Genomic DNA, 13,391 nt, shown 5'->3' on the forward strand with positions numbered 1-13,391 from the left:
AGCTGCACTACTGTTCATTTTACTATGGAAATTGACAGTGACAGCGACGCGTTCAGTACCGGTAGTGCAGCTGCGGTTAGAAATGGAATGTTACCATTATGCACTACATCTGTAATCTGTACCTCGTGCGTGCATGCTGCCGCCGCCGTCATCTGAACCTGAATCGCGCGACATCGCGCGCTAACGCGCGTTCATCTGGTCTGGACTTAGCTTAAGAACGGCACGGGTAGTTTACAATAAAAAGTATCAAAAAAATTCAAAAACCGAACGCGTACCTAATGCGTTGGTTTTCGAAATTTTGAACGTTGGTTCTTCGCTTCAATTGGTTTCCGATCAGTGTGCCGCGCGGCCTGGCGGAGAACGCACGCACCCCGTCGCGTCGAATTAGAAGAAATATTCGTTATGCGTGCCGGTACGAACACTACCAAGTGCTTGTGACTATGAATTTAAATATCAATTAATCAGGCAAGTATAATAAAAAAATCAAGGGTAATTTTCAAGAAATTAAAATACTGATTCAGTTAAAATTTTCAAATAAATCAAAGTGTTAACTTGACAGAAAGTGATTGATGGTTGCGGTTTTTCGGTTTCGGTGTACGATACGATAAATTTCCATTTGCAATGCGATTTTGTTTTACCAAAATAAATAAGAGAAAATATATGTAAAATAGTGTTTTTAAAAGAGTGTCATAGAGTGGATTAGATGTGTGACATAAAAGTGTTTTTGACGAGAGGGGGGTGTTTACCACTCTTAATTTTGGTGATTTTAGTGACCAGGGTATTGGGATATGTGGAAACCGAGGAGTTTATTAGTGACCTGGACAAGCCAGGTTAGTGCTAATTACATAGATATAAGAAGAGATAATTAATTTTTAATTTTACAAAGCCTATTGTTTAAGAATTGGCATATAATTCGCGCTTATTTCATATTCGCTAGAGTCAGACCAAGAATAGTCTGCAGCGGATTTGAGAGCCCACGCAGTGAAAGTGTTATTTTAAACGTCCAACTTCTATGAAATTATGACGTATAAATGACACTTGCACTGCGTGGGCTATCAAATCTGCTGCAGACTTTTTTCGGTCCGACTATAGTAGGTAATTAATATTTAGTAATTATTTACTGGTGCGGATTTAGTCTACAATTCTGTGAAAGCTTAACTTTGTTAATTGTTTTGTATAGCTCTGCGTCAATCAAAGGATTATTAACCGTGACATTCGTTATTTTAGATTTCTATAATCAGTATTGACGTATTTGAATTTTAGAGAAAATGCTGAACTCCTAGTGTAAATTTCATTCGATAGCTTGACGAGCGTTCGCGTTTGCGTTATGTCTATTTTTGTATGGGATTTTGAACAGCGCGCCAAGCGGGTCGTTTTGGAAACTCAAAATCTCATACAAAATGACAATTAACGCACGCGTACCTACTTTACGTCACGGTATCTAATGAAATTTACGAGTAAACTACGGGTACAGTCCATTGAAATAACAGTAGGATATGTAGGTACTTAGGGGCTATTCATAAATTACGTCAGTTCAAATTAGGGGGGGGGGGGTCTGGACATCGGATGATGGTAGCATGTCGTAGGAGGAAACGTGATTCGCAGCATGATTTTTGGATGATTTTAGGGAGGGGGGGTCAAAAATCGTCAAAAATCGATGACGTAATTTATAGACAGCCTCTTACCTACTATACATTATTGAAATAATATTAAAAAGTAGGCCTATTTTTATAAATATATATTATATCTTATAAATAAAATTTTAGTCTCTTAGTCTAGTTTCTAGACTAGGTGTTGGTGGTTACTTGTCACCTGATATGTACTTATATGGGGAAATAATGAATGATTGAGTTTACCGAAATAGGATTTCCCGACATGACATTAAATTTTTCCCCCTGAAATCCAATGTCTGGCCATGTCCGGAAAATTCCCGACATACGGTAACCCTATCTAAGATTGGAAACCAAGTCTTGGCAAACGTAGCTCGAATGCCCTCCGGCTTGATGGCTAGGCAAGGTTCTCGTTAATATCTGAACACGACTCTATCTCCAAGGTATTAGAGCGCATGTTCAGATAATTTTGATTGTCTTTTGTTTCTTTGCTTATTGAATATATGCCTATTCATATCTTGATCTGCTCAAATATGTTACTCTTCGAAGGCTGCAAAAATATCTGACACGCTTTTATGGCTCTACAAATAAGATCGTGTCAGATATTTTTGCGGCCTTCGATGTGTAACATATTTGCAGGTGACTGTACATCTGGGCAGCACGAAATAAAATACAAGGAAGCGCTTATGGGCCCGATTCGGATTTTGAAATAGATATCTATTAGATATTTTTTATACATCACCAAGATACGATAACGATATGTTTAAGATCTAACCTGTCAAATTCGACATTTGCGCGATTCTGGAGATACTATTGAACGATTTCCACAGGATATGACTTAGAGATCCAATTCACATCTAATAGATATCTTCTTCTCTTCTTTCCATCCTGTTACCCCCTGCTGGGGTGTAGGGCTCGAATCTTTTTCTTCCACTGACTCCGGTCCTGGGCAGCTTAATAGATATCTTACTCTATCTAACGTAAAAGTGACATTGGTTGCCCGAATTGCGCTGCAAAAGAGAACTAGTTGATATCTAAACTATAACGTATCTAGAATGGATCTAGTACGTGTCGTCTCTTGTGAATATCTTGAAGTTCGAATACGGCAGTATATCAGCGTATTTGAACGGTCTTACGTAGGCAGTTTTCAACGTCAAGCATCATGTATATTAATCTTAACTCGATGGTCTCATAAGACGCCAGATGACGCTAGCATGGCAGTAGCATATTGTGATCAATAATTGGGTACTTACGGCTCGATTCGGCAAATGAATTAGGCATTCGGCCCAATTCGAACTTTAGGATACGTCAGTAAATAGATGTAGAGAAGATATGTCAGTGTCAAAAGTGACGTTTTTTCAAACAAAAACGTCACTTTGCCGTTGCCGGGCGTGACGGAAAATTTAAAATAGGTACCTACGCCAAAAACGATTGACGAGGAAAACGTCCTGGGGGGCTAGCCAAGATTACAATCGTTGATATATAACGCCAATCGAAACTTATAATTTATGGAAATACTCACGTGACTTTTCGCAGCGTCTCGGCAAGTGAGATAAGGTATATGAATATGATACAAATGTCATATAATAGGGAATTTTACGCCAAACTCTCCGTACGGGGCGCCACTATCACAATCCGTCACAATCTGGGGGTCTACTGAGAAACAAGAAAATTGAAACTTCGTTATCTAACCTCTCCATCAATCTCGTATATTCGAGCGATAAGGAGGCATCTGCCTAAATTATCTAGTTATGTAACTAAATTTCGATTTTCGCGTTTCCCGGTAAGGGGCTTCATAAATTACGTCATTACAAATTAGGGGGGGGGTCTGGACATCGGACGGCATCGAACGGGGTCATTCGAAGTAGTAGTAGTAGTAGTAAAACACTTTATTGTACAAAAAAACAAAACAAAACAGGAAAAATAACATTCGTCATTAGTACAAAGGCGATCTTATCCCTTTAAGGGGTCTCTTCCAGTGTTCCAGTTAACCTTTGAGTATGATTTTTGGATGATTTTAGGGGGGGGGGGGGGTAAAAATCGTCAAAAATCGATGACGTAATTTATGGACAGCCTCTAAGTAGGCCCTTGTTAACAAACCGCCGCGCCTTGATGCATCAATGTCATATTTTAATGTGTGTGAAAAATTGTTAAAAAATGGGTTAAGGCAGTATGTTTAAGTTACTAAGATATAGTATACCTCCTATTCACCCAGCTAAACTTTTAACTACCCGAGAACAGCCTTAATTGTGGCTAGAAAACTGCATAATTATGGAAACTAATAAAATTACTAACTTATTATACCACCATCAGAGCTAGCTGTACTAAGCTGAGCTCATTTTTAATTTAGAAGTTATAATTTAAGTCCGTTCGCTGGTGAACTTTGCAAGTATTAGCATATTAGGTGTATTAAGGTTTCCCGCAACTTCACGAAAGAATGAGAATAAATTATAACTTAAATAGGTACGAAACGATACAGAATTGGCATGAGTAGGAGTTTGTTTTTGTTATCAGCACAAATATATTTGAGTTTTGAAGGTTATGAGTTGAGTGTATTGTATAATATATCATAACATTACATGGTTTTTAGTACCTATTCCGTGCAAAACTTTGTTCACGGAACACTTATGGGATCACTTCGGTCTTGCAAATCAGTTATTTAAATGCGTTTTTCTCAGAGACCGTTTTACGTATTTTGTAACGGCACCATGTTTTTCAAGTTTTGATTCTGAATTTCCGCTTGACGTTTAGCGCTTTTAAGTTTTATCAAAGTAGTTATACCTAGTCAGTACCTGCTATGTAAGTATGTCAGTTACCTGACTCACCTGAGAGCGCACCACTCGCACCAGCGACGCTCTCAGCGGTAGAACGCAGTCGCTGTGGCCGAAATCGGCTAGGAGGAGATGACTTTAATTTTTCGCTGGCTGTAAATTCTCGTAGAAAAGAATTGCAGACTTCGTATTTCTACAAATTATCTTAAATAAATAACCGAATAAAAGACACATATAGCTAATATATAAAAACTAATCATTTACAAAGTAATATTTATTTATGGAGAAAGGGTAATGTACTTTTTTTTTTATCTACGTATTTAGAAGGAACCTTTATCTATGGGACATGTCGGCTCCGTTGGGCCTCTACATTACATTACTCTACATTACATTAGTGTTGCTAGATATCAAAGAAATGGTACACGAACTTCGCATGTTTAGATAGGGGTTCCGCCAATATCGACTGGAAAACCCCAACATCTGGGGCTAATGTACTTAATTCGTTATTTTGCTACAAAAGTAAAATAAATCCGTCTTTATCAAATCATTCCCTGCAAATGCAATAAACGTTCTATTTTCTACTATTTCTGGAAATAAAGTTGAAATAACATCTAAGCTCTAAGCTTTTTCAATAATCCCAAGAGACCCCAATATTTTCGAAGAAAAAACAAGCTGAAATTCGGTTAGCAATCAAAAAAACATGAAATCCTAAGTACATAGATGTGATATTATGTATTCGAGAATTCAATAACACTCCCTTCGTTAGGTAACCAAAATAAGATTTCGTGTCCATTCGAATCCCAACCTTATTCAAGGAAGCAAAGAGTCGACAGTTACATAAAGACCTTTTAGTTTTTCTTTACATTGTGGCCACAAAGTTAGTATGATGTCGAGATATGAGACAATCTGGCTCCTATAAAATCCTAATGGTTGAACTTTTGTAAGTAAAGTCTTAACGTGACAGGTCTCTTAGTTTGTGTTCCAAGTCCAACAAAAGGGACAAAAGAATTAAGAGTTTTGCGACGCTGTTTTAACTTGAGTGGCTAACCAGATTGTGTTACACCTAATATAAAGTGTTATTAGCACGAACCCCATTAGCAGGTATCTTCTTTCTTCTAGATAAGAACATATTATATTATTATATTATATTATATTATATGTAAATGCACAGGCAGCTTAAAGCTGATACGTGCACATCAATGTCCACTTGTGTTTTGTAGTCTACGAAAATGTTCATCGAGTTTGTTTTTAAAAGAGTTTATCGAAGGTGCACTGATCACTGACTTGGGTAAACTGTTCCACACTTTCACTACGCGGTTAGACAGGAAGTGTCGTCTGGGGTTGCTACTACTCTGCGTCCGTGTTAGTTTCAGAGAGTGTCCTCTCAGTCTGTCATTTATGTTGCGAGTAAAAATATCGCTTAACCCGGGTACGTTGTAGTGTCCTGTGAGTATTTTATACGTTTCTATCAGGTCACCGCGTTGCCTTCGCTGTTCCAAGGTTGTCAGGCCCAATTCCTTTAGTCTATCTTCATATGGTTGGTTACGAAGAGACGGTACCAATTTTGTGGCTCTTCTTTGGACTTTTTCAATAAGAATTATATCTTTTTTAAAATATGGATTCCAAATTTGGAAGGCATATTCCAGTAAGGGTCTTACATATGTCTTATATAGCTTAATAAAGAGATTCTTGTCTATGTAACGAAAAGCTTTCCTGATCATGTATAAAACCGAATTTGCCTTTTTGGTAAACCCTAAAATATGTTCCTCCCATTTAAGATTGTTAGTTACAACTACACCAAGATCGCGCTGGGAAGCAACACTCTGTAAACTTTTGGAGCCAATATTATATGTGTGCTTAGGGTTATTTTTGCCAATATGAAGTACAGCCAATATATTATGTAATACTTTAAGACCCACTTGCACCATTCCACTAACCCGGGGTTAACCGGTTAAACCTGGAGTTACCATGATTACCAGTACAATTCGACACTGGGTTGACGGTTAAACCGCTTAACCCCGGGTTAGTGGGATGGTGCAACTGGGCCTAAGAAAAATATGCGACTTAACTAGCTGGATCTGGATACATTATACATAGTAATTTTTTTCGCGTTGTCCCGGCATTTTGCCAGGCTGGGGTCCGCATGACAATGAATCCCAAGAATTGACGTAGGCACTAGTTTTTACGAAAGCGACTCAGACCCAGAGGGGAAACTAGGCGATATTGGGTGGTCCCATTTTGGGTGGTCCGGTTTTCTCACGATTATTTCCTTTACCAAAAAGCAACTGGTAAAATATCAATTAAAATTTCATACATAAGTTCCGAAAAACTCACTTAAAGCCGGGGCTTGAACCCGCTACCTCTGGGTTGAAAGACCACCGATGCGATCATTCAAATGAACTGCTTTCTATAAGCGGGGAATCTAAGATAACGAACGGTTTTCCGTATTGGGTGTGAAATCTACTCCCTTTTCTTTCCTATCTACGATCGGATAATAAAATGAAGTTATGGACTCACCAGTGCACTCATAGTCAGTCGACAACAAACTTCATAGTTTTGAAGTTTAATAAGTTCTTATGAAATGTGTTCTAACGCAAGTTATTTGCAGTTTTTCTGCAGTGACATAGTTTGCGATGCGGTGGTAGGTATTATTATAGTTTCTGCTTTGACTATCCTAGCATAAATATGATAATAATATACAGATACAGATATACAGATATTGGTCCCCAATCATGGTTGTTTTCTATGTATTATTGTATATCGTTGTCTGAGGACCCACAACACAAGCCTTCTTGAGCTTACCGTATTAGGGCTTAGTCAATTTGTGTAAAAAATGTCCCATAAAAATGCCTTGTAACGAAGTATCACTGGTAATCATTATAAAATTCTATCCCACGGTGTTAAAAAGTGACAGCTCACGAGAGATCAGTGACGTGAGTTCAGTGAGAGTATCACGTGGATGAGATGGATATGGCAGCAGTTTTTCATACCATAGCATTTCATTTCATAGCATAGTAATTAGTCCATCGCATTCACCCAATAACCTAGTCCGTTTTAGATTCCATCAACTCTCAAAAGTTCATACACCCTGGCGGGTGTTGCCGCTACGTACGTCCCATGACACGGGCAAGGGCAGCATCCGCTCTTTGTACCCCTTATATCACATTAAATTGTCTAAAGGGCCTCTACGTGTTCACTTCAGCTCCACGCCAACGTCTAGTCAACTAGTCAACTAGATACCCTGTTAGGTCCCATGATTTTACACATACATATTAATGGTTAACTCATTTCTTTAACCTGCTGTTCTTTAATAGCAATTCTTGGTCTAAATTGAGTACAGTACATAAATTTAACGAACATGGTCACCAAATTTCACGAGAATCGGTTGAGAAATGCTACGTAATATCCGGACATACGAAATAATTTTAATGGAACACCTTTTCTTTCGCTCGGTCAATAAATGAGGAATCGACATTAAGATAATTATGTGCTATTTGCAAGGCGCCACGGCAACGGTATTACGAGGCATTAACGCAAAATGCCGAGTGCAATCACGACCATTTCCCGAGAAATGATCTATTAGTACATACCTACTTAGAGTAATCAGTCGGAAATGTTATGACGTAAACGGTATGATTTAAATTTAGATTTATACAGGGTGATTCATGAGACGTGAGCAGGACTAACCCTGCACACTCAGTAACTGACAATTGATCGCTCACCGTTGTATTTAGGTGAAACAACCACACTTTTTACTATTTTTTAACTTATTGTTGAGGGCAAATTTAATTCTCTACAATCATGGTCACCCTACAAGACCTAATTAATAAACATAAAACCTCTTTAACCGTAATGACAGCATTATGATTACGAACAAAATAAACTGTCAAACTTGAGTGAGATACGAGTTATCAAAAGTAACCAGACCGTGATGATGACATTCAATTTGACACATAATATCGGTACTTTAGTATTCTAATAGTAGGGTGACCAATTGACCATGCATGTCGTAAATAAATTAATAACTTTTTTTTTCAACACGACTAGAAAATTAACGTTAATCTCACTAATACTGATACGAAACAGTTGCTTATAATTTACGAAATGCGTAGTGTTAGTCCTGCTCACGTCTCCTGAATCATCCTGTATATTTCATAATATGAAATTACAATATAAATTATTTTACACTAATCTATACGAATTTATATTACAAGCAATCAATTAATTAACTAAATTATTAACAATGTCATGTCAAATAATATAAGCACGGATATCTCATCTCATAAGGATCGTTAAATTAAAATAAAATAAAATAAATGAAATACAGGCCAATAAAAAAATTTACTACATTCAATTTATTATTTGTTTTACATGTCATTTCCATGCTTCATTAATGAAGATAATTATGTATTATGATCTGAGGAAATATGGGGATGAATTTGACGGCCTCATAGTCTAGTGGCAGTGACCTAATTACCAACGAATCCTGGTAGGGGCATTTATTTGTGTGTTAGTAGTACCTATGAGGGGGCAGGTGGAAGGAGCCTCACTGGGGGAGATGAAGATGAGAAAACTTTCAAGAAAATAGCGTACTCCTATCTCCAAGGCCAGCAACGCACTTGTTGCGGGTGTCCATGGGAGACGGTAATTTTTTACCATCAGGAGTTTTGTCTACTAGTTTGCTTATCATAAAAAGAGTATTAAATGGGTATTTTTCCATATATCTCTGTGATTAATTAAAACTTTTATGCAAACAAGCTGTTGTTATCCACAAGAGTGTCAATTTTTATTTTTATTTCTGTAAGAACTCGTTTACACACTCGCGCGAAAAGCGTGACATGACAAGGAAAATAGTGCAAACTTTTTTTAGTGTTAACACATTCACGCTCGTCATCCACCTCGCATGAGTAGCCGCATTATAATATCCTATTTTCGTTACCATCTATTAGCCGATCACCTAAGATTTTTTTATCAACGAATCCTAGCCTGTTTTTGTTCAATATTGGTGAGCTAAGCTGTGGAACTGTCGCCTGCGGTATTTCCAGATATAGACACGTCTATCCGGAAATACCGTGGGCGACAATTCATTCCTATTCTAGAAAAGAGTGTACTCCCATCTTAAAGGCCGGCAACACACACCCGTCTGGAGTTGTCCATGGGTGACGATATTAGTACTTACGTCAGCAGCGACCCAAAATGAGTTTTGGCGTCCCACACATGTACACGCCAGTTGTCCGGCGCAATCTCCCACCGAATCCTTTATCTCCTAAATCATAAAAAAAAAACTTGTATTTATGCTAGTTCGCGCGCCGTCTAAATGACCCTATAGAATGTCCGAATTTGGGACGTAAAACGTAACCACCTCACCGATTAATTACTTACGCGACTGCCCAAGATTTTTTCCAAGCAACTGACCCCAGTTTTTGTTCAATATCGCTGAGCACTTCAATCCAGCTGGCTCTTGGGCCTTAGGGAATGATGTGTTTCCATTAACGTGCGGCCACATTTCGCCGCTTTTGTGTCCCGGCATAACCCATTGGACCTAAGAGGTCTTGATAAATAGCCATTTCAAAGGGGATTTAAGACTTTAATAAGCTTAATAGCCGACTGGTCATAAAACCTTCGTCCTTCTCGGAAATTATACGCCATCTTGAAATTCATAATTCAAATATTTAACCGTTAAATAACGAAGGTAATTAAGTTTCGTCTAACAGACACTATAATCAGCGCTTTAGAGAATTTATCTTTAATGTGTTTGTAACGTCTCACTTATAAAGAGGCCCTATTTGTCTCGCCTAAATGTAAGATTGTGATATTGCCTCCATATGTCTAGTTATGTATTGTTGAAAGAAATACCACGTTGACAATTAGCTTTCATATTTAATTAATTGAATAATGAAATGAAAACATTTATTTTCAGGCAACTATTGGCCCATAGATAAATACCTTAAACTAGCATACATAATATTATGTAGGATGCGTGGATTGGAACGTAAGGAGTGAACGAGTGAGCAATAGAACGAACTGTTGAATGAATGATGTGTGAATGAGAGAGTATGATGCCGAGTGTCAGAGTGTGTGAAAGAGATGGCAAAACGCCGTGGGCGGATTTTGAATTGTTACCGGGCATTCGGAGAGACTGATTTCGGACGCATAATGTGACGGTGTAATTTTCCTGTGTTTTTTCCAAAAATATAAGTTTTATAGTAATTTTGAGTTGTTTGAGTTCGCCCGACCCACAGTTTTGGTGTCAGCACCTCTAGCACATCTTGCATCCGCGACTTAGACCGCGACTCGAGTCGCCATTCCCGCGGCTGTCAAATCTGTCGATTTCCGTAGCATAACTTGTACTCGCGACTGCAACAGCCGCGTAGAGAACTCAAAGTCGCGGCGCGACTCGTCAGTGTTACCCGGCGAAATCAAAGTCTAAACAAATCGATATTTGCAAGTGGCAACACTGAATCGGAAACCAGGGATGCGCTAAATCATTCGTTCTTTGGTGGTAAAAAATCTAGTTTTTTGTCGATGGTTAAGTTTTTCTTGTCAAAGTCAAGGAACTTTCAAATTTTGTCAACATTTAATTACGGGAAAAATATGAAAAAATGTAAGTAATAGAGCCTTATATAATTAATATTGATAATATTCCTTAAAATATATATTGTTTAAAAATTTCTGTTTAATAAACCTTTTAAATAAAATATTTTTGTAAGTACTTAACTATAATAATGGAATTGCTATTATTGGGTTTGTTCTCATATTCCTGTTGTAAATTGTGTTTTTTTTTTCAGAATTAGTTCAGCATTATCCTAGACACGATTGATATCCCAGCACCCAAAGGAAAATATTATTAACAGGAACGTGCCAACGGGACCCGAAGTGGAGATTCAGGAAAAGAAACACACTAGGCAAGCTTGTAGGTTTCAAACGCGGAGCTGTCCCCTTTTCTAAATTAACTAAGATGTGAGAAGCGCTTTAGCTTTAAGAACACCACCGACGAAGTGAACTATTAATAATAACCCTATTGGTTATGGCGTACACTAAGCTGCCACAGTAACTCTCAAATAAGTTTCATATAGTTTTTCTTGTGCCAATAATGGATGGCATGTGTGTGTACTGTGTACCTAACTGTTTATGATTTGACAAATTGATATGAGAAGCTTATTTCATAGTCCTCGATGAAGTCATGACCATATTTTACTGTCTTGTTTATAAACCAATTTTCTTTCCAGGGTGATTGTCCTACGCCGCATGTCGAAGAAAAAGGAAGAGAGAAAATACTTTTCAAGGGTAATAAAGAAGATTCTTACAATTTCTCTATAGTGGTTCTAGATGTTAATATATATTAGGTTTAATAATAAGAAGTCGAATATTGCAAGAATATATAAGGCAAAGCAATATACTATTAATTTAAATATTGTTTTTTTTTCTCTCCTGTATTTTTACCTGAAAAGAAACAAAAATAAAGTAGGTAGGTAAGTACCTAGAACTCCTAGAAGCCATGATTAATTAGCTCCCCAAGGCCCACTTCATACCTAATGCTGACAGCAACGTATCATAGCATGATCGTATCAGGCCCTGTCAAACATGAAGTGAAACATCTAGAACACGGGTTTGATCTAGAGGAGTTTCAATATGGTAGACCATATGATAACCGTACCTATGCTACCTACGCAGACTATGACATGAGCGTAATAACTCCTTCAAAATGTTGTTGGTCGGCTCGGTCCAGTCACGTCACGGTATGGTGATGGCAGGGGACGGAATGGTTTAGTGGGTGATGACTGATAATATTTCATACAAAGCATGATTTTGAGCCGGACATGATCCTGTTATAGCCACGTATTACATCATTCTGTTACAGTACGATGCAGCGGGCACAGGCCACATGTAGGTATGTTTTGTTGAAGTCGAGGAAGGTTCCAAACGGTACCTAAATAGTAAGAGATTGTTGAAATTAGACATCTAACCGTGATCCTAAATATTACTACTAAGACTATGGCTTACTTAATAAGTTGGATAGTTTGTTTTGAACATTTGTACCTACCCACCTCATCGGCTTCATTTATGTACAAGCAAGCGGGCTCCGTTGTTAGGTTGATGAAAGTTTTGTGTAAGGAAGTCTTAGGATTACTTTTACAAACTTACGAACCTGAATTGAAATTTAAAAATCCTACATATGTACCTAATTACTTAATTGAGTACCTACAAACTAGCTGTTTGAAATTAAAGTTGTAAACATGATGGGTGTGTTGTGGTACTTGTAGGTATCACCGTGCATAATCAATATAAGAGTGCGTAAAGCGCATTTAGTGATTGTTCCATACTTCCTTATTCCTTAGGGCAATAAGTAATTATACAAATTATATTATTACATAATATATGAAACTTGTTTTAAGTTATAATTATCATGAGTTTAGTTACAAAAGTACAAGCAAACCACCCGCGAGAGCGAGTCGCGTTATAAAGTCGCGTAGACTTCGACTCGCGGATTGACATAAAGACGAGAGAATATTTTGTCTCAAAATAGCCAGTTGTGCTACGGATTTTAGTTCAAAGTCGCGATCGTTGTCATTTTCTGACAGTGACACCTGATCGCGAGTTTGTCGCGGCTCTCGCGCGTGAGTTGTGCTGCCAACACGCGACAAGCCGCCAAGTCGCGCCGATCTGTCACTTCTCACGCCTGTCGCGGCCAGTTGTGCTAGAGGTGCAGATGTGGGAACGGCTCAAAATTAAGAAGACGACGAATTACGACGAAAATATGACGACTTGAAGACTTGACCTTGACGAAGACGCTACCAAGAAGACGATTTACAAAGACTTACGACGACGATAACGACGATTACTAACGACGACGACGATGACACCACGTAAAAACCGGCGGAGGCAAGACGACGACGAGCTCGCGGCAAATACGTGGCATGGCGCAGGCAGCGGTATGTTGCATCTCACCGAAGGCCTCATACCTAAGTTTACCGGTCAGGACAAGACCTATCCAGCGGCTAGGTGGGTC

General features: G+C 38.2%; 1 protein-coding gene across 1 annotated transcript in view; it reads left to right on the forward strand.

The window, feature by feature from the left end:
• The first annotated feature begins 514 nt into the window (after positions 1–514).
• The window catches only part of LOC134673571 (nephrin-like), a 220,784-nt gene continuing 207,907 nt past the window's right edge, over positions 515–13,391 (forward strand). The window contains exon 1 of the mRNA XM_063531569.1: positions 515–830. Within this exon, the coding sequence (XP_063387639.1) occupies positions 704–830 (127 nt within the window). The 5' untranslated portion in view covers positions 515–703. The remainder of the gene's footprint in view (positions 831–13,391) is intronic.

This window comes from Cydia fagiglandana, chromosome 18, assembly GCF_963556715.1.
Source record: "Cydia fagiglandana chromosome 18, ilCydFagi1.1, whole genome shotgun sequence".
In the NCBI taxonomy this organism is placed as follows: Eukaryota; Metazoa; Arthropoda; class Insecta; order Lepidoptera; family Tortricidae; genus Cydia; species Cydia fagiglandana.